General features: G+C 42.0%; 1 protein-coding gene across 1 annotated transcript in view; it reads left to right on the forward strand.

The window, feature by feature from the left end:
• The window catches only part of RORB (RAR related orphan receptor B), a 185,609-nt gene extending 168,360 nt beyond the window's left edge, over positions 1 to 17,249 (forward strand). Inside the window, exon 10 of the mRNA XM_084773785.1 lies at positions 9,800 to 17,249. Within this exon, the coding sequence (XP_084629911.1) occupies positions 9,800 to 9,955 (156 nt within the window). The 3' untranslated portion in view covers positions 9,956 to 17,249. The remainder of the gene's footprint in view (positions 1 to 9,799) is intronic.
• Positions 17,250 to 22,863: the final 5,614 nt, after the last annotated feature.

A 22,863-nucleotide genomic window follows, 5' to 3' on the forward strand; every position in this document is an offset into this window, starting at 1 on the left:
AAAGACAAAAGTTTTAGAGAGTACATTTTTCTCTCCTCATAAGCATGTTAATATGTGCTATATTATTAATAAGCTACAACAGCTATAGAATTGTGTTTTCTAAGAACCCCAAACACAGAGTTGAAACTCCCTATATAACAGGACTGAAAGTGCCACAAGTGTCTTGGGGCCCTTTAAGGACTGAGATAATTTGTAAGTATTCCATTCAGTCCATAAAAGGGACTGTGTAAGCTAAGCTATTGTTTTATTGGTGTTGGCCAAAGGAATTTTACTTCAGTAAGGAAATGTCTGTTTAAGAAATAATGCGTTTCATATCATCACTGAGGAGTGGAAACTTTTCACAAGATGAAAGTGGATGATGGGGAAAGTGGAGGATGCGCGTTGTAGATGGAGGAAAGTAGAGGGTTCACTCACACTATAAATAAGAGTTAGATTGGGGAAGATCCTGAATTTGAGAGCCCAGGAAATGAGATAACACTGGTCACTTGCATGAAAGCTCATGAAAAAATAAATAGACATATATATTTTTAAGCCACATATGACTAGAGGAGGCAGTCCATCTGTTTCTGGCCTTCACTTTTCTTGTCTGGGAAACGAGTAGGCTGGACTGCCTGGTCTTTAAGTTCCCTTCAGTATAACACCCTTTGATGTCCAAAAGAAAAAAACAAAGGTTCTTCCAGACATTTTCTTTGCCCTCCACCGCTCATTCCTGTGTGGTTATTTTAAGGACTCCTTAGATGTTTTCCATTGTAATGTTGAAGAGAAAAGGCTGGGGTTTTTTTTCCCCCACATCCTAAAGGTTCAAACTTATACCATGTACCATAAGCGTGTTGTTTGGAGTCATCTTCTAAGCCAAAGCTCACACCACACAGTGTTGATGGTGTGTGTCTAGGGGTCAACCTCTCCATCAACTCTACAGGGCAGTGGCAGCTCCTGACGTGGTGAGAGTGATCTGACTCATTTGGGGAAATTGGCTTCCTAGGTGACGATCTGTGACATTCAGGGACCAGTTGCAGACAACAGACCAGGCAGAACTGGTGGAAGGAAATCAGTAGTAAATCTTTGAACTGTGAAGACAGCTGTCACTTCAAACCTCTGGCCTGTCATCCCTCCTCATTATAGGTCACTAAATATCTTCCCTTCTTGTTGCTCTGACCATAGGGACAAAGTTAGAGAAGAAGGGGGGACCAGTCCAAGGTAGATCATGACGTGACAGTATATTCACAGTCAAGGGCAAAGCCCCGAACTGGGTGTCTCACTCAGTCTTGCTCTCAAGTCTGTTTCCCACCCTTCACCTAATGAAGCATCTGGTTCCAGCCCACACCTGGAGGCATGTTTGACACAGGCCTTCTTTGTGCGTTCTGGGGTAGTAAGGTCTTGAGATATCCTTAGTTATGTATTTATTTTCCTAGCACTCCTGAAAGTAGAATTGCCTGTAGTTGTGTTTTTACCCTAAGTTGCAATGACAAACACAAGAGCATCAGATTCTCGGGTCTGTTTCTATTGGACATTGCTAGTTAGACTCTGAAGCTCAGGCGTAAGGAGGATTCATGTCTTCTGCTCAGTCCAGACAAAGCCTTCCATCCCCTTCTCTGTGTTTGAGCTTAACCTCTCACCTAAGTGAAAGAGCTGGGCGTGACTTTCCCCTTCCAAGTGAGGTGCTACAGCCTGAAGCCCTAACTTTGCAGGAAGCAATGCTCCCCTACTCACACAACATCACAGCCACCACTTTACACTGCATGGAAAAGGTGTTCCTAAGTCATAGTGACTTTATTTACTACACAAACATTTAGTACAGATCAAAGATGCAATATATGTGCATATGAGATATAATGTCACAGCATGTGGAGCGTAAAGCAAAGTAGTACTCCTATGATTACTATTAAAAAAGAAAACAAAAAACAATGAATGATCAAAACCACATGAGTGGTCGAAGCAATGTGTGATTCCCAGTGGCTGAGAATTGATTGTGTGCAGCCCTGTCCACATAGGTTGACCGAGTTTTTAAAGGTCTATTTTCATTGTCTTACTTTATGAAAGAAAAATTTAAAACTCAAGCAATCATGTGTCTTTCTGAAAATGGGCCAGAGTGTGAGCAAGAGAGTCAGAATTTAAATCTAAGACCCTACCAGCACCTAAACAATTAATTTGTAGGTAAACTCAGAAAGAGACACCCCTCCCAAAGGCTTCTAACATCCCAAGAATCCTGCACTAGGATGAGTTTGGGAAGGTATTGTCAACAGGCTCACTAAATTCTTGATTCCTTTGTCTATCATAGCCTAAATAAGAAAACTAATTCTTGAACATAAAAACCTAAGTTATTACGGAAAAGCTTAAAACGTGAGAGAGTTAACACTATTTTACATGTTAGTGTTTGAAAGTTTACTTGCATCACTCTTAGCGACTCTCAGCTAAGTGTGGATGTATCTTCCCATGAGGACCAGGCATCAGCAACACCATTGTGAAATGAAATTGGAAGAAAACAGCCATTTGGCCCATAGAGTCCATGTGGCAAACGATGAAGGAGCCCGGGAAGCTAGAGAGCCATTCACGCTGCTCTTTCTTACATTCTCTATTAGGTCAGAATCAGCTGCTGCTCTGGTTAATAATGGAATGTTGAGGCCTTGGGTGTATACCCTGTCCCACATGTGTAATGTCAGTGTGGTCTGAGGGTGCTCTGAGAGTTCCTCATTGGGTAGGTAGAGAATAGGGGTCAATTTCATCTGAAGTAAGCAGTGGGGCCTAGGTGAAACTAAGACAGCCCTGCCTAGATGTTCTGGGTTGTGTCCTCAATCTCGCTAGTCTCTTTTTTACTTGCATGGGAATTGTTCTGTAATTTTAAGTGTCTGTATTTTTTTTTTTCAAAATGCTTGTATTGCCCAGTGAATTTCCCAATGTAACATACCTTTGTAACCACATCTGGGGCATCCCTGAAGCTCCCCTTTGGGCTTCTACACAACTGTAAATACCCAGTAGAATAATGCAAAAACAGGCAGAATTGTATAAAACACCCTAACAGAGTCTCCAAATTTTAAATTCCAAATATAAATCTATGGAGCACAGCTCTCTCTGGGGATGGTTTGCCCCATCAACCTGCATTTTGTTAGGAATACAGGAGCCAGGAGAACATGGAGAGCAGTGCACGCCCACTTCTTTTAGGAACTCTTTAAGAGACCAGGCTGTGTTTGTGTACTTCAGCCACTTATGATGGACCAGCACATACTGTAAGACCAATATCACAAGATTCCAAGCACTGTCTACCAGGAGAAGCATCTGTAAAACAGGAGAGTTAGTATATTACCCTTTACTCCTCAAGTTGCAGGTTGGTGGTTTCAATGGGGTTCTTTAGTTACACGTAACATGAGTCAAGTTTAACTGAGCTAAAAATAAATAAATAAAATGAGATGAAGCAGTGGAAAAGTATGATGAAACCTAAACCTTAAATTTATCAATCTTGAGTTCCTCTCTCTCTCTCTCTCTCTCTCTCTCTCTCTCTCTCTCTCCACCCCCCCCCCGTGTATGTGTGTGTGTGTGTGTGTGTGTGTGTGTGTGTGTGTGTGTGTGTGTACCAACCTTCCATGCTTTCAGGTCCTCATGAGGGTATACATCCAGCACTTAGCTGCTGAAGTTACTTGTAGTCTTGGTTACACTTAGTAAGTACCTTGATGCTGTCAGACTGATTCCAAACCCCAGTTCAAGCTGTGACAAATGCCCACTCCTGCTGTCACCACCAATGGCCAGGTAGAAAGAACATGTGCCACAGAATGAATGTCAACAATGGGCATAGGAGAAAACAGGAAGAGTTTATGACCTGGAAAGCACTCTCAGGATTAATTTTATTTTAATACAATTAATACAACCAGGAATCTAGGTCTGGTTGCACACACACACACACACACACACACACACACACTGTGAACCAGAACCGGTGAAAGGAATATATCCAACCTCTCCCTTCTTCCTCTTTGATCAAACCATTGTTGGCTTCCTTCATGAGGATGGACAACATCCTGAAGGCTTGTTTTACCCTCAGTTTGTCCCACTTTCACAACATCATATGTACCAGTTTTTAAAATGTGAATTCTCTTATAAAACCACTCTCTGGAGAGAACCGTAGGATTGTTATGTCTATTCAAATAGGTGGGTTTTTTTTCTCATAGAGCCCTGTAAATATAAGCTAAAATTTTCTTCTTATAAGAAATGCTTGCCATTAAAAAAAGAAGAAGAAGAAGAGAAGAAATGTGAGATGCCCATTTATAGGTCTTCTGTCTAGTTCTGTGATGGGGATTATTTGAATGTGAAGGAATTTCATGATGATTTCAAATTGACTACCACCCCCCCCCCACCTCCAAGGGCTTCTGGATCACCTCCCCAGCTGTTTAAAAAGTTGTTGAACCATTAACTGCTGCTGAGGCTGCTCTGAGCTCCCTTTGAACTGTGGGTCCCCCAGCTGTGGTACATAATATTCACGAGCAATAAGTGGCTGCCAGCTGCTTCCTCCACTGGGCCCTTGTGGGCTCCGCCAAGCGCTTGGCAGTGTCTCTCATGGCTCCTGGCCTTTCATGCCTGCAAAATGCTCTTGCCCCACCAGCACTTCCATTCCCACAGCTAATGGGCTGTCTCACACAGCCTCTTCTGGAACAACGAGTTTGATGGAGCTCTCTGTCCTTCTTAGTGTTGTTAATGACTGTGTCCACTAGCTATTCACCCCATAATACAGGTAAACAATTTAAAATGGGTTTAAAATCCCATACAAGAGGCAGAACTGTTTATGAGTCAGGCTCTGTCAAGACCTGAGCTTTTAGCAGAAAAAGTCAAGGAGTTGGCGTTCACTTTCTAAAATGAGGCATACAGCTCCCTATCTCCCTAGTCAAGTGAGCAACCCTCAAGGGTTTAGGCCTGCCCTTGTGCTTTTAGTTTCCCAAATGATCTGTTTATAACAGAAGTAGCCAAGGTCTAAAGAACCAGAGTACTGGGACGACTAGCTCAGTCAATGAACAACTTTATTGACACAAGAAAATGTAAATTCAGCATGATTTTGCATTATCATTCCAAAAAGAGCAAATGGCTAACTTTCCCATGAAATAGCATGCAATGTGCTCAGATTCAAAGATGGGTGCTTGGCTAAAGACTAATTTGGGTCTCTGCTGTTCACGCTTTGGCTGAAGAGCATAGCAGTACCTCTTTCTCTCCTTGAAGGAAGCGATAGATGGAGCTCGAAGTATCACAGCTCAACTTTCATTGTCTCCGTGACTAAATTAAGAATGGCCCCACTATATCTGTGAGGACACTTCCAGAGATGTCAAACTCAGGGAGAAATACCCACCCTGTGTGGGCTGGGGATGTCTGTTACCACGACCAAGGCACCATATAAAAGAGAACATTTAATTGGGGCTTGCTTACAGTTTCAGAGGGTGAGTCCGTGACCATCGTGGCAGGGAGGAAGTTTAGCCTCAGATAGGCAGGCATGGCTCTGGAGCAGTAGCTGAGAGCTTACATTGGTACCTGAAATTGGGGGCTGGGGGTGGAGCATAGATTTGGGGGCTGGGCCTGGTGTGGGCTTTTGAAACCACAAAGCCCACCCCACACTTCTTCCAACAAAGCCACACCTCCTAATCCTTCCCAAAAACAGTTCTACCAACTAGAGACCAAGCATTCAAATATCTTAGCCTTTGGAAGTCATTCTCACCCCAACCATCACAGGGGGCCTGCCCATAATAAGGGTCCCCAGGGCTAAGGGGCTAGTCCAAAAACATCAAAGTCAGCTGCTTTCTAATATTCGCACAGTCCCTCCCCTGATTCCAGCGTGCAGTGATAAACTTTCCTCTGTCCCACCACTCTCTTGGTGCCATGATGAGCTGACACTTTTGAAACGGGGACACAAAATAAAAGTTCTGCACATGGCGCCGTTCTTCGGTATTTTGGTTGCAATGACTAGAAAGTAACTAATACAATAGCCGTCATGTGTGTCGTCAACAGACGGCAGGCAGCACTCTAAGACCATGTGTATTGACTCATTAAATCCTCCCAGCCTCCCTCTGAAGCAGGAAATGTTACAGTCACCATCTGTGCTGGCTAGCTTTTATGTCAACTTGACACAGACTAGAGTACATTTTGGAAGAGGGAACCTCAATTGAGAAAATGTCCCCACCAGATCGGCCTGTGATCAAGCCTATGGAATATTTTCTTGATTGATGACTGATGTGAGTGAGTCAATCTGACAATGGGTGGGTGGTGCTGGATAGCATATGAAAGCGGGATGAGCAAGCTATAAGAAGCAAACCAGAAAGCCTTGGCTTCTGCCTCCCTTCCTGCCTCTAGGTTCCTGCCCTGATTTCCCTTCCTGATGGATTGGTGATAAGTAAACTACAAGCTGGAAGGAAAACAAACAAACAAACAAACTCTCCTCCCAAACTTTGCTGTTGGTCATGGTGTTTTATCACAGCACTAGAATCCCAACCACACCATCTGACTGATAAGGAAGCTGAATTAAGTGCAGGCCTGCACAAGTACGAGTGATAATACTAGGATATAAACACACTCAGCCGGCTCCCAAAGCCCACATCCATAAATCTCTCTATGTGGCGCCTGTATGTCACCAAGAGCTCCTAACTTATCCCTCATCCCCAATACAGCCTTCCCTCTGTAGACATGAAAATGTCTTTGTCACCTGAAAGTACCTACTTGACACTCAGGAAACAGGACTGATTCAGATAGAATACAGAATTTACTTGTCAATTTTTAAAAGCCCCCTCCCCCCCCCCAACACACACACACAGGCAAAATCTGAGCCTCCAAGGCACTGTTTCTCGGAGCCTATTCCACAGGCTCATGACATGAGCGTTCACAGGAGATGTTTACTTCAAGCATGGAATCTGACATGTTGGAACTGAATCCCTGGGAGAGGTTCCTGGTAATCCGCACTTTGAAGAAGCACTCCAGCGGTTCTTAGCGCACGAAAGATTGGCAGTCATTTCACCGTTGCATCTGGAAGTTTCAGCATCACCGCAGATCATCAATTCAACAGCAGATGATTATAGAATGCTTTCAGGGCTTCCGCGCATTCAATAGCTATTTCAGGGAGCTCTGTAACGTGCAAGAAGTGCTTCTAAATTGTTGTACTTTCCTTCTGTGGGAAGCAGCTGGTTAAGAAAGCTTCAATAATTTCCCAAGGGGCTCCAGTTAAGTGGACACTTATAAACTGTTTACGTATAAAAATATACAAAAGACACTTTTCTACCCCACACTCAAAGTGAGTCTTCCAGAGTGGTATTCCGATCATCTTTATTTATCTTTTAAAGCCAAAGACTGTGACATGGGCCATAAGAACTGCCAGAGTCTGGCTGTGCACATCTTCATCAACTCCAAACAGCACGCTCGCTCGCCTACTGCCTCAGCAAGTGTGAGCTGCCTTCAGCACACTGCGTGCCCAGCATTGCCACTGATTCTGGGATGTGAGGGTGCCCACTCAAGTGCCTGAACAGTTCTCACTCTTCCTTCCCTGCTCAGATTTGCTGTCACATTGTTAGGGAAGGCTTGTCACAGGAAGTTGGGACATCCAAGTAACTAGCACTTCTTGGCTACACTCTATTCCAGTGTGTTAAATTGATCCCCAATTGTCTTAGCAAGCACACTGTGAGCAATATCTTTAATATTTTGTGTGTTCTGGTGTCTAGTGAGGCCTCGATATAAAATAAACAAGGAGTTAATTATTGCAAAGTATCTTGAACGGAAAGAAATGTACTTCATAGTGTTGGAGATAATGTCTTGATTCTAAGTGGAAGTCTGCATGCACTACAGACAAAGACTCTTCCTTTTTTCATTCCTAACTTTCTTCTGACAGCAGCAGAGAGGGCTAGGCTACAAAGGCAGACGCCTCAAACATCCTTGAATGTTTGAAGCTTCACATCGTAAAGATATGTCCAGATCCCTTCAGTGTGTCAGCAGCTCTACGCCTAACTCTGGTTTTACATTTCTCATAGCATGGTTACAGGATAATTAGTAGTTAAAAGGAAAGTTAGTGGAAGAGGAGCAATTTCTTATTTTGGAAAACTGCAAAGCAATTATCCATTTGCTGTTTACTTCAAAGGCTGAAATGCATTCTTATCGGCGAGAGGTGAACATGGGGAGCTGGCCAGGTGATCGCATGGGTTTGCTTAACTGAATTTTATCATCGCCTCCTTGCAGTCCATCTTTAACCAGCTGTGTGAACTACTTCTCTTACCTTTAGTAAGAGTGCTCTCAATCCTGTCAGTAATATTGTCCTATAGGCATTTGCTTAAGTTAATTTGATGGTTCTTTAAGCTAAAAGATGGTTGTAAGCATGTTTAACATCAGAAACGTTTGTCTCCTAAGACCTTTAGAGCATTCAGCAAAATGAGGATCATTTCAATTATTATCAAACATAGTTTTCTTCTTTTAACTCAAAGAATTACACTTGTATTATGATTATATATATGTTGAATATATATGTATATACATATATACATATACAAACATAGATGATAGATAGATAGATAGATAGATAGATAGATAGATAGATAGATAGATAGAGATAGATAGATAGACAGACAGACAGACAGATAAGATGAGGCTATAGGTCTATGGTAGAGCACCTGCCTGGCATGCACAAGGGTCTGGTTCCATCTTTAGCACAAAAAAAAAGATGAAGGAGGGAAAAGAGGAGGAGGAAGGTGGAGCAGACCTAATCAAAGCCTAGTGACCACTTGTATGTAGAATAATTTTCAGAGGAAGTTCAAAGCCAGTGACCTCTCAGACTTTCTTGAGCAAGCATGGTCTCATTTTCTGCATCAGAGTGAAAAATAACTAGGGAGGTGCAGGTAGATCTAGTGAGTTTGACTTCCAAGTATTATGGACAATCATGGGTCACACCTCAAAAAGATTTTTTAATTAGTGAACAAAATAATAGACTTCACTATGGCATCTTTATAGTGCGGGCAGCCACTCATATTCATGCCCAGCGCCTTCTCTGTTTGCCCTGCTCCACCCTTGCTGACTCCCTCCCCACAAACAGTCTCCTCCCCCTTTGTGTTATAACCTCATGCAGCTTGCTTTGACGTTCCTAATAGTATCATCCTCCAAAATTATAAGACCTAATAGTCAAGCCCTAGAAGTCTGCAGGAAGCGATGGGTAGTAATACTGTTAGGTAACAATTGTTTCTCAATGCTTTCATCTGTTACCTTACTGAGGTCACATGACTCAGAGGGGGGAGAGGGAGGAAAGAAAGGATGGGGAGGGTGGGAGGGAAGGATAGAAAGGAAGGAAGGGAAGGAGAGAGGGAGGGAGGGAGGGAAAGAGAAGGAGGGAGGGAGGGAAAGGAGGAAGGGGAAGAAGGGAGAAGGGATTAACAAGCCTATTTTACAAGTGAAAAGACTGAGACAGAAAGTACATAGGAGTCACACTGTCACAGTGTCCCGTCCTTGACTGTTAAGAAGCAGGAATTTTCCAGCGACTCGCCTGCTTAACACCCACTCACAGGCACTAAACAAGAACACCTCCTGTGCGTATTTCATTTCAAACAATGAACCCAGAGCCTTAGCCTTCCTGGCTTGCTAGCTTGCTGGCTTTCCCTTGATTTTTTTTTCCCCCCTTTAGACGACGGGTTGAGGAATATGTTTTTGTTTTCTTTTCTAGGGAAGCTGAAAGTGAGCCGCCTTTCTTTCTGAACGTCTTTTCCCAAAGCCACTTATCCGTATCTGGGTCCCGCCAAAACACTAATTCACACGACAGCCCACTAACGAGCTTCCCCCTTTGTCTCCCTCTGTCTCTGTTCTACAGTTAATAGCCAAGATACCAACTATCACAGCCGTGTGCAACTTGCATGGGGAGAAGCTGCAGGTATTTAAGCAATCTCATCCAGACATAGTGAACACACTGTTTCCTCCATTGTACAAGGAGCTCTTTAATCCTGACTGTTCTGCGGTCTGCAAATGAAGGGGACAAGAACTCTCAGAGTCATGGAATGCATCGCCATTAAGACAAAAGCAATGTGTCCATGGAGACTTAAGGAAAATGTCACTACTGCAACATTAGGAATGTCCTGCACTTAATAGAATTATTTTTCACCGCTACAGTTTGAAGAATGTAAATACGCACCTGAGTGGGGCTCTTTTGTTTGTTTGTTTGTCCGTTTGTTTTTGAAATGATCATAAATATACAAATATAGGACACTGGGTGTTATCTTTTTTTAATTTTATCCGGGTATGTTTTGGAGACAACTGTTTATAGAATTTTATTGTAGATATATACAAGAACAGAGCCGTACTTTACATGGTTACTTTTCCTGTTGATTGTTCGAATATAATTTAAGAAAATTCCACTGACTAGGCTTACCTATTTCTATGTTTTTTAGATAGTTGATGCATGTAGAAATTTGTAACTGTCTTGGAAAGTGCTGTGCATGTATGTAATGAATATATAATATTTAAGAGTATTATATATGACTATTACGTATTCATGCACTGTGGCTTAAAATACCATGCCCACTAGCAATGGAGGTTCAGTCAGGCTCTCTCCTGTGATTTATTTTCTGTTATATGTTTCTTTTATGTTAGACAATCAGGGTTTTCTTTTCTGGCCAGAGTTTTCATCCACACATAACAACAGGATAGTACCCATTCAGAAGCAAGTCTACAAAGGAATCGGTATTAACTACTTTCTAAAAGCTCCATGTCTATCAATGACGTCAAAGCCCCATCAAGATAGCACATACTGTGGGTGGGGCAAAGAGATTTGAAGCCAACTTCCTGTTTTACAGAGTGGGCTGCAGACAGACAATGATATTTCCTGTTTCTCACCAGAATACAAAATGTTGGGGGTTCCCTTCCTTTGGATTTGGATTTCAACAGGTGAAAGAAACTTGACTTTGGTGCTTATTATTTATTCAAACAAAAAAAATCAGTTTATAGATTATGACCCCATCAATGTTTCTAGAAATACATGACTAGAAGTGTAAGACAACTTCCCTGTACCATTTTGAGTAGACATTTTCTATCCATTTTTCCAAAGAACAGAAAGAAATAGAACATATCAAGTAAAGAGGTAATTAATTAAATTAACACTCATGATAATTTGTTAGAAAACATGTTAATAAAGGAGAAAACAGGCTAAAGCCTGGGGCCTCCAATTTATTCCACTTCAAAATGCTATGTTATAAAAATATAACAAAAAAATCAAAAGATTAGAAAAAATAAATCTTTTGGTTATAGGACTGATATTTCCCAGTGCAAAAATTATTTCCTACACAGTTTCAGATAACATCCTCTATCCATACTTGTTATTTTTTTAGCCTCTGAAATGTATGGAATGGAAGCATGATCTACACAGGTTCCTCACCCGCTCTTTTTTGATATTAAGCACCGGAAAAGCATGAACTTGAAGCCATTTATTCCCTCCCTAACCCCTGCCCAGTTTCTAGAATGCCTAGGCCTTTAGTATGTCTAGTCCAAACTAGGACTTTCCCAGAAACAGCTAGAAGACATATTTGTTCATAAGACACCAAAAGCCCCTAGCTTATAAAAACCTGTCCTTTCTCCTTGCACACACACACACACACACACACACACACACACACACACACACACACACACCACATTCCTTCTTTGTAAAAACTTCATCAGTAGAAACTTAGTTGGGCGAGGAGGTTGTTTGTTAGTTTGTTTTAAATCTCTTATGCTCTTCCAAAGTTCTTGGTTGAGAGTGATCTTCAGAATGCCTCAGAGCTTGTCAAAACAGTAGTGTTAGTCTTTCCTTTCAGAAAACAGGGGCTTCTCTCACCTCATGATTGATGAACTCCAAGCCATTGGGGGGAAACAAAAAGGCTTTAAAATAATGACTCTCTTTTTCAACCACTGTTATATTCAATTAATTTAACTACATTGAACCAAATTACCTTTGGTTCTGAGAAGACAGCTGTAGACTGCTTGTTATGCTGCTACAGGGACTCGGTTCTTTTTGGTGTAAATGTCACTCCTGCCAGCTCTTTGTATAAAGAATTAATTCCAAGAGTCATATTTCCTTCTAATGGAAAGATTACTCTACTGATTGCTAGGAAAACAGGGTAATGGAAGGCACTCAATTAAACCAGCCACTTCCAAATGCTATATATGTTTTATGATTGGCTTGTGATAGGCAGTGCTTACTGTGTCTACTTGATGTTCCCCTTTGAGCTCTGAACTCACGTCAAACTTTGTTTTCCTTGTTCTGTTGGCCCAGTGTTTCCCATTGTCAGCCTGTGAGTCCCACTCTGCTGCAAAGGGAATCATTTGTTGCCTTCAGTTTACCTTAGAGGATTTACATCGGCTCAATTGATGAAGTAGCTGAGAATTATTTTTTTTCTTCCTTTGTCCCGTGGGTGGTGTGTAGGAAAAAGATTGTTGCCCACATTTGCCTCAGGAGAGACTAGTTTTGGAATTGTGTCATTTCCACCAGTTCTAGCAGTTCATTGGAACAGCATGAACCTTTTGAAGCAAAGGAACAACAATAACAACAACAACAACAAAAAACAGAGCTAGGAACTGAACCCAAACCAAACAGTGGTAACCGGCACAGGCTCCACCCACTTTCCCCGTCCAGAGGGCAGAGCTCCAGTTTTGGCTTCAGTTGCCAAATTTTCCCTTAAAAGAGAATCAAGTCATGGTTTTAATGTTTAAGAAAACCTTTAAACACTGCCCTTTGAACATCTCAGCGACTACATGAGATTTCAGCAAGAAAAACTCTCTTTACCACACACAGTCTGAGCATGCAGTTCCTTCTCCTGAGAACTGGCCATTGTTCAAAACGTGCAAGGATGAGGTACACACTGGAGGAAGGGACTGGGGTCTGTTGTCTCCTTCCTGCCTCAAAGATGACAATCACTGCTTGATGCAGATGTTGCACTGAATCTGCTCAGGGATGCTTCATTTAAATAAATTTTTTTTAAAAAAAGACATGCATCGAGAAGGGGGATGGGCAAAACAGGAAGATGAGAACAAAATGTAAATGGCCTAAAGTGAATGTGCCTCTCTGACAGGCTTCAAGCCCGCTACCGTGGCTCTGGGTCAGAAAATGAAGGAAATTTCCTTTTCTTCTTTGGACCTGCCTGAAAGTGCTACACAAGTAAAGATATTCATTTTCTTCTCTAAAGTGGGCAAAGAAACAAACCACAATGCTGCCCCACTCATCTCCCAATTAATTCATGTTTCCTGTGTACCTCCTTAGCAAAGGAAATGCAGGGATCTAACGGGCAGTGGACAGAGCTGACAGGCTGTGCAGATGACAACTGCAGCGCATCTGTAGTCTGGAGAAGGAAAGGCAAATTTTGGAGGGAAAATGACAGATTTCAAATCATGGTTGACAGTTACAAATGGCCATGCTGTCTGTGACTTGTGCTATCTTTGTGTCGCTTTTTCTGGGGCTCTTTTATTCCCAAGTTAGACATTGAGAGTCAAGATATAGTTTCCAAACACACTTTCTGCATTTTCTTTGTCTTAATACTTTCTTCAGGGCTCTGGACTAAATGACCTACAAGTAAAAGACAGAGAATACTATGGTCTTAGGTGATTAGATTCCTTTGGCAGTAGCTCGGAGACTCTAAATGGTACCCAACTGAACACTAACCAGAGACATCAGAGGACATCAGTGCATTTCCATCATGCCTGCCTTATGGAGCAGGTTATTTCGCAGCAGTCAAGCTGAACTATTTGTAAGATGCCTTGCAGATGGATACCCATCTCCCACTGGCTCTCCATCATGCTATGCAGGAGGGGATCAAATTCTAAAATAATGCTTGTATCCTAAGGACAACTTAAAATTCTCTTAGTTTTTTTTCCCCCACAAACACCAGAAATGAGTAATGCCAATGTCATTACACATCCTTAGTTTCTGTTTATTCCAGAAACAGAAAAGCATTTGACTACTGTCAAAACTATTATCCTGTTTTTTATCCCTGTATTAACTTTTGTTTTTAATTAAATTACCACAAAGGGCAATAGAGTCCAGCAAGAGTGTCTCCGCTCTGTCCAGCACCATTTGGTGGCTAGCAATAGCTCTTAAGTATGCAAGGAGAGGGAAACTTCCACAGAGTCCCTTTGTAAAGAGGATGGAAATCCCACCATCTAGATGAAGTCCCATTGAACATTCTATTTGCAACTGCTGCTGCACGTGTAGCCAGAAGCAAGATCTGGTGTGGGAAGCCCTGGGGTCTTTTGGAAACAGGCTGATACCCATCTTTCCTTTTGAGGGGAGTATGCTTCAGAACCGGAGGTGCCTGCCTATTTAAATCAACAGATAAAAACTCAAAATCCCCCCCAAATGGCAAAGACTGGATGCAAATAGTGTTGCAGAGCTGTGGTAAGCTCTGGCATGGAAATGCACTGCCTACAATAGGACAGCTACCATTCGGCCAAGGCCACATCGGACAGTGCTTCTGGATTCTGTAAGCTGTCTTCAGGTGTAAATGATGAAAGTTGACTCTGAAGGTAGCAGAGACCAAACAAACAGAGCTCTGAGTAAAACACAACCATAGACAGACAGCTTGCCTCCTCTTGTTGATATAAAAAAAAAAATCACATCTAAAACTCTGTTTGGTCAGAGCCAGTCAGGCCAGATTTGACAGAGGGTGACATTATTGTGCTTCTGGTACAGAAGGTGAAAGGAGAAAGGAGAGGCCTTGCCTTTCTCGTTAATTTGGTTGCTATATTTGCCTATCACTACTCAAAGATATAATGACAGGTGGCCCGAACAAAGTGGCAATGGAAAGATAAAGGCAAATCCGTTGAATGATGGCTTACAAAAAAAAAAAAAAAATCACTTCCATGTGTCGCACCAAGCTCCACTGTGGAAGAGCCAGAGGGATCTAGATTTCCTGCCCATTTTTTTGTTTGTTTGTTTTTTGAAAGTCAGAAGTGTGTAACTTTCATGTTTTTGAGCCTGTCTATGTGTCCTTAAATGTATGGCTTCAAATCACTTCCTCGCTTTCTCTTAGTTGTACATTTCTGGAAAATGTATTCTATCATCAAGAAAGCCTCCCCCTCCTCCCCCATCCCCCCCCCCACCCTCACCCCCTCACCACCTTGTTCTGAAGTGCAGGTCACAGGTCACTGGTTCCTACCCAGCAGGTGGGACTGTCTGTGCACTTTTTTCCTAAGCTGCTGAAATTCCTCCAAGGTGAACTGGTCACAGCAGCCATTGCTTCCTGCATGACCAAAGCACAACCTACAGTGGATCAGAGAGCCCAGGCCAGTGGTGTTTTGCATAGGCAAAACTAAAGCACAAAGATTACTGGAGTTAAACAAGCCCAACCATGGGAAATGCAGGTGTCTGCACCCCTGTTGACAGCATGAGGCTCATATCACTTATGCTCTGGCTGTGGCTAATGGGGACCACTCCCATGTCACCAGCCCAGCCATAGGTAGGCACTCCAAAAGGAATGTCTGAAAGCCACAAGCCCCACAACCAAGCACAGCACCAATTGCTTCATCCCATGAAGACCCATCCAAGAATGAAAACCACACCCACAGAAAGCAGTCTGTATTGTAGAAATGTAGAGGAAAAATAAAAATATTTTTTCAAATGTAATTACTTTTAATATATGCTCGTGGAAGGTCTAATACAACGTATGCTGTCTCTGTAATTTTTGCTGTAAATAACTGGAGACAGTGAATACACTGATTTTTCTATGTCTCTGTTTAAGCATAAGACTTTGTAACAATTTTTTAGAGGGGGATAAACAACAAAGATAAAAATATGTACCTGCTTCCTTTCTGAGTGTTATGTACCTCTCGGTTTTTTAAATGGGAAATGGTTGTAATGGTTTTAGCACCCGGACGGGTCATCAGTGTTAAGTGTATGCTTCTTTTGTAATACAACTAAGAAAGGGACAGGGCTATCAATCAACTGCTCCAAAGAATCCATGTTGAAAATTGGCCTAAGACCTACAAACTCCATCTAAAGTAAGCAATATGAAAAAGGCACATTTAAAAAGAAACTGCTGTCTCAGTGAAGTTGTCATTGCCTCACAGAAAATGGCTCTGTCCAAACCTATTCTGCAAGGAATAGCTTAAGGAAAACAAGCCCTGCTGTCTGATGAACAAAATATTTTTGTACATGTTTATTTCTTATTGATAACTTGAGGTCAGACCACTCATTCGCTGAAGCCATAACTGACCTCCACCAAATAAATGTTGTAAAGAAGCTGGGGAAGGGTTGGGGAGAGACTGAGAGGTAGGAAAATCTGAGATGCGACGACAGCAACACAGGCAAGAGCAGGGCCAGTGAAACTGATGGTTATTCCTGCATCCCAAATATGACTTTAAAAGGCTAGTATTTTATGATGATCGCTTTATAAAATTTAAAAAAAAAAGATATTTAGTTAAATGAGACTTTCCAATATTTTTGAAATCCCTGACAATGCTTCCTTGCTTTTAGGATTGAGATAAATGACTTTCTTATACTTCCGACCTTTTGAGGTTTAATGCTTCTCCTGTAGCTCCAGCCTACAGTACAAGGTGCAGGGGTAAAGCCGCGGACTGTCTGGGGCTTGGCTGTGCCCGCCCACTCCCCGGCTGCACCTGGTGGAGCAGTGTGGAAGGTGCGCCTTGCTCCTGCTTAGCATGCACACCACTGTTGGCAGTGCCCCTGACGTTGCATTGCCACGAGTATGTAAAATAAAAGCATTCATTCTGAAAAGCTAAGTATACTTTTTCAAAAGAGCAATGCCTCCTGTAGTCAACCACGGATTTTTTTTTTTGGGGAGCTGAGTTACGCTTTTACCATGTATTCTTACCAGCCTGTAGAGGCAAAAGGCAAACTACAAATAAACCCAGTGATATATGTAGTTTTTCAATCTACAATTTTCTGATCTCTCCTCTCTCTCCCTCTCTCTCTCTCTCTCTCTCTCTCTCTCTCTCTCTCTCTCTCTCTCCCTTGTTTAATATATAAACCCTAATTTCTGTGTATGTGAGTAAAACTGCAGCCTGAGTCATTTAGGAAATAAGCATTGAAAATTTTTAATTATAAATATAATAGATTAAAGCAGCACTCCCTAACGACTAAAAAAAAAGAGTTTTATATTACTTTAGAATGTAATGGGGTTTGTCCTTATTTTATGTCCTGTAAATTATTAGTTGAATACTGTTAGCATTCCCCGATAATGCACACATGATTTCTGAATGTTTCCTGTAAATGACAATCAATGTTTATGACCTTCCCTCCTTCGATGCTGAACAAATTAAAAGAAGAAAAAAGAAAACTGTCTCCCCTGGTGCTTTTCTTCCCACACAGGGAATAAGGAAGGAGTGCTGGAGAGGGAGGCTGTAACTGAGGCTTTAAGAAGGAGGTCCTGCAGGTTCTGGCGGCAGGGTTGTCCTTTTCCCCCACTGAATGACGATTAATCATTTCACCAGAAACTCCCCCGTCCCCTGGATCTGCTCTAAGTGAAAAGTGACTTTGGAGACTAGACCCAGGGTGCATTCTGTCCAAACAGCTTACCACGATGCAATGGGCTCCACCTTGCTGAGATGATCTGGTTGGATGGGTATTTTTCTAAGATATGTACTTCTTCTCAGCTAAGTCATACAGTTAAAGGAGGAGCAATGTCTCTCAAAAGTAACAGCTCTTTTTTTCTCAACATCCACGTAAAAGGAACAGCCCCCTGCCCCGCCCCCAGCAGAGCCATAAGCAACCCTCTTTGAATACTCAATTGAAAGCTGCAACTGGTTTGAAATAAATCAGACAAGCCCTAGACCTGATGACAGCTTCCGGGTGATAACTACTGGTCAGGCCTCTGATCTGTGCTGTTTGTTCTTTTGCTGTTTTAGTGAAGCATCACTGAAATCAGTGTTTTCCAGCACGGGCTTTGAATCTTGCTTCACTCCAGCCTCTGGAGCCGGTAATAGTTAATACCACTGCTGCACAGCAAGGGTGAGAAAAGTAGTTCTAAAAGAGTCAATCCTTTCCCAAGGTCGGAGTGATGCAGGCTGGGCTCTCTGGAGTCACAATCTCTGAGGGACGTAATGTGAATCAAGGTCTCAAAAGGAGAAGCTCTCACCTTTAGAACCGATGGTACCCCTTGTAGGATGTGCGAAGCAACACCTCCACAACAGGATGTGTAGATCCCACGTGGCCCTGGGCACAGGTCACAGAAGCACATCTACACTGTGACAAGGAGTGGCTGTATGTGTCATTTGGTCTCTGACTGGGTCATCCAGTGCCCAGTCAGAAGTAGTAAATACATTATGACAACCTATTCTAGGCTTTTGATTGTCACCAGTGATGGCACCAAGAACTTTATGAAAAGATCTGCTCCTATCAATACAAGAACCAGTCACTCATCATCAATAACACACCAGGCCTATGTACATGAGATATATGAGAGATCAAAGTGACGTGACTGTCCCAGTTTGTCCCTCCCCCAACTGACAGGTCCCAGTCTGAAGAAAGGTACAAGTGTAGCAAATTCACCAATGTTACCTTGGCTGGGGCCATCTCTGATTGCACTCAGCCTAGCTAAACTTAACTGACTGAATAAATGTTATTCCATGATATTAACTTTTTTATCTTTTTTCTTTTTTTTTTTTTTTGTTTTTGTTTTGTTGTTTTGTTTTTTCGAGATAGGGTTTCTCTGTGTAATAGGCCTGGGTGTCCTGGAACTCTCCTTGTAGACCAGGCTGGTCTTAATCTCACAATGATCCACCTGCCTCTACACCCCGAGTGCTGGAATTAAAGGCATGTGCCACCACAATGGCTGATGATATTAATTCTTAATGACCTTATCTCACCAAAACCTTCATACAATTCAATTTCATGGTAAAAATGTAAGCATTCTAAAGCTATGTCAACTAATGCTTGGGGACCTCCCTTTTAAGTTTCAACCAGTTACTGTCATTTCAACACACACACACACACACACACACACACCAGGAGCACCAAATACCCATGCTTTTAGCAGCCTTAATAAGAAAGAAGATGGCAGAATACCAGCAACCAGCCATGAAACAATGACTTCTCCCTTCTTTTCTCCAGATGGAGCCGGGAGTAGTAACAGGGTAATATTTTTGACATGTTTATCTTTGTTTTCCCTTCTATTTCCTGACTCAGCATTCAAGGTCTTAGTAATTCCTAACCTTGAGGAATTCTATGAGGTAGAAAAATGAGCCCCCACCTCATGCTCCTGAGTTCTCTTCCCAGCAAAGGTAGATGTGTCTTAAATAGTCACCAAGGAAGAGAATTTCCATCTTAAATTTTCAATTATGAAGAAATATGCGCTAACTGTGATGATGTTGGAGGACAGACACTCGGCAATAATTTCCAGGTACCCCAAGGCTTCCCAGCAGAATGGCAGCAGTTGAAGAACCCTCTCTCTTATCTATTAAGTGTTGTCAGTAATATGCCTGTCCTAGTGTGCCAGGTTTCTAGGGCTGACGTCTCACAGAGTGCTTTAAATGACAACATGTATGTTCTCATGTTTTTGTTGGGTAATGTGTGATCAGGTTGTTTCCTTCTGAGAAACTTCCAATAAGGAAGAACTATTCTGTTCCTTGCCTAAAGTTTCTAGCTCTTTTTAAGCAATCTTTATACTGTCTTTTGTATAAGAGTTACAGAAGCTTTGTCCCAATCTCTGCCTTCATCCTTACATTGCATGTTCCCTGCATGCATGTCTGTGTCCACATTCTTCCTTATTGTAAGGACACTAGTCTTGTCCTATCTGATGCTCTCATTTTAATTTGATTTGGATGGTGCAGAATCTGTATTCAAATGAAGTCACATTCTGGGGTCAGACCTCAATGAATGCTTTAGCAAACAGGCAGGATTCCCCTCCCTTCTTGCGCAGTGTATATAGTTTGTGATTTCTCACTCATTCAGTAAGTTGATGAAAACTTCAAGCTGATTTCAGAAAAATGATGGTATTACTTGGACGCCATCATTATGGACAGCCAATCTACAAATCATATAGTGTGTTCTTAATGCAAATGACACATATCAAAGTAGCATCAACAGAGGCAGAGAGAGGGAACTACACTGTCTTGAAGAAAGCCGTATAAGGCTGTGGAGAGGAGTAAATGGGTAAAATGGGAATCCTAAGACTCGAAGGCAGCCAGCCACTCCTAAATACTCCATTCCCCTTCCACAAACCTTACACAGGAATACAATATATTACATATATAATAAACTCAAATATAAACTACAACCTTTCACAGTTCCTGCATAGGCAGGAAAAAAAGAGTTAACTAGGAAGGGAGAGGAGAGAACTTATAATCCTCTTACAGAACCAACCAGAAGCAGATTTCCCAGAGCTATGACCCATCCTGGGAGAGCACTTGGTGTCACTGAGACTTCACTGTTCTGTGTGTCCCATTCTGAGCAAACATTTTAAGCCTAAAATCCAGAAATCCTCAAACATATGGAGATATGGTGCTATTTGGCTTTTCCCCAGCTTTGGAAAGACTAGGTGAAACAGGGCTGACTCGGGTAGCACGTGATAGGCTTGGTGAGCAGAGAAGGTAAAATCAGAAAAGACTGTCCCACAATAACCTCTCTTCCACTTCCTGTTTCCTCAGCCCACACATCCACATCACCCTCCAGGCAACTGAGGTTGATGGGACCTTGAAATTCCCTGACACACACTACAGAGACTAAAACCATAGCACACATAGAAACTTGATAACTCTTTTTGTTCTTGTATTGAAAGCCATTATATTCTCAGGTATTTGTAACCTCGAATGGCTGGTAAAATGTACCATTAAAATAATCCTTCGGGGGCAGATGAGATGACTAAGCAAGTAAAGATGTTCGCTGCACAGCCCGGTGGCTTGAGTTACAACCCCTAAAACCTGGAAGGAGAAAATTGCCTCCACAAAGTTGTCTTCTGAGCTCCATAGGTGTGCCCTGGCATGTGCATACACCTGCACATTCATACACACAAATAGACATACAAACAAATAAGTGAATAGGTTAATTCCTTGGATGTACCTACTGGTACAGTAACGACATCGCTGCTAAGGGAGTAAGTAATCAACTGCACTCTGACTGGTCTGAGGCTTCCTCCAGCAGTGGGTGGGGAGGAGGGGGGTGGGGGATAGTTCACGCCTAGTCACTTTGTACCTCCCATGGCTGGGGAGATCATAGGCTCAAAGGGTGACCCTACTGCGTCTGTTTCATTAAAGGAATACATAATCAAAATGCCTCCTTAATATTTACCTTTATACACATAGACTAGTGCTACTCTGCCTTGGTCAAAATAAGTGACAACTAAGTGATTATCCCTCGGTGTCACAGCTCTATTAACCCTTTGAAGGCTCAGGGAACATCACAAAAGAGGAGGTGGAAAGAGACATCAGGAAACGCTATCTTGTGAGCAGGATACGACTATTGCACTCAGGAACTCACAACTGCTGTCCATGACCACCTAAGACTGGGTGTGTCATCCTTCACAAACAGGATGCTCTAAGGAAGTGCTCATTGGGGTGGCCTTCCTTGGGGAGCAGGTGATGGCTATGGGAGAGAGAGAGTTGTTGTTTACACTGGTGTGGCCACTGGTGAATTATTCATGCTCCATTAGATAGCTCCACTGTCAAGCCCACTCAGGTGGCCCGATTAAACATAGTGGGACCCAAAACAAAAACAGAAATTAAAAACAAAAACAAACTAAAAGAGCATAATAGTGGGAACGCTTCTGGTAGCAATGAGAAGAATATACAGGGCTGCGTGTGACCAAAATGTATTTTAAATACATATGTATGGATGATATTCAAGTAATAAATAAGAATTTTAATTTTAAAGGCATCTCTTCCCACATATCTTGATTCTATGTGATTCAAGTAAAACATAATCTTTGCCTTATATATTTCTTCATCAAGACTAATTATTTTTGATGAATGTGGAAGGCTCTACGTTTTCTTCCTCTGAATTCACCTTCCCAATTATAATTCCTGTTTGAATTAGTATTCCAATTTCTAGAAGTAATTTTATCTGAACTTTCAGAGCCCTTGACTCTCCATTAAGTAGCATCAGTCTTGGGAAATGCTTAGCTATTTCTAAGCAGAATTTAAATCTCTTATCCAGACAGGTTCAAAGCAGCAGCTATGCTGCTGTTGCCAGTTCGTATGCCAGAAAACGGTCCTCAGTGTGATCTCCACAGATCTGCAACACATCTGAAATACAAGATCCCATCATCTTCCAACTTTCCCCTTCTTGCACGCTCCCTCACACTCCAGAGAAGAATAACATCTTCCTAGTTGCCCAGATAGGTGGCTCGGTAGAATGGATTTCTTCTTTCCCTTTTCCCCCTTTTATTCAAAATAGATTTTTTTCCCTCCGATTATGTATCCTGATTACAGTTTCCCCCCCTTTCCTTCCCCCCAGCTTCTCTGCTCTTCCCCTCCCATCCCGATCCACCCTCTTTCTGACTCTCATTAGAAAACAGGCTTCTGTGGGATAATAATAAAATAAAATAAGATAAAACAAACACAACACATTGGGAAAGAAAGAGCCCCAGAAATACAGGAGAAGCAGAGAACCCTATAAAAAATACTAAACTAGAAGCCATAATATACACAAAGGACATATAGGGTAAAAAGACAAATTGTGTGTGTGTGTGCATATGTGTTCGTATATATGATAAAAAATGTTAAAAGGAAGACCCTGAAATTGCATTTTGCCCAGTGGTTGGTTTGCCACATCTGAAGTCATCTCCATAAGGAGGTTCTTTGATGTTCATCATCTTCTTTGAGGTAGGCTGGGTGTTGCCAGGAATTAACCTGTCTTATTGTCAAAGAATCCTTAAAACAATAGAAACATCTTTAAATGTCATATTCTGTAGGACTCTGATGTTTTTGAAGAACTCGTCTAACTATTTTACCTTATCT

This window comes from Acomys minous (assembly GCF_964271855.1).
Source record: "Acomys minous genome assembly, chromosome: 2".
NCBI lineage: Eukaryota > Metazoa > Chordata > Mammalia > Rodentia > Muridae > Acomys > Acomys minous.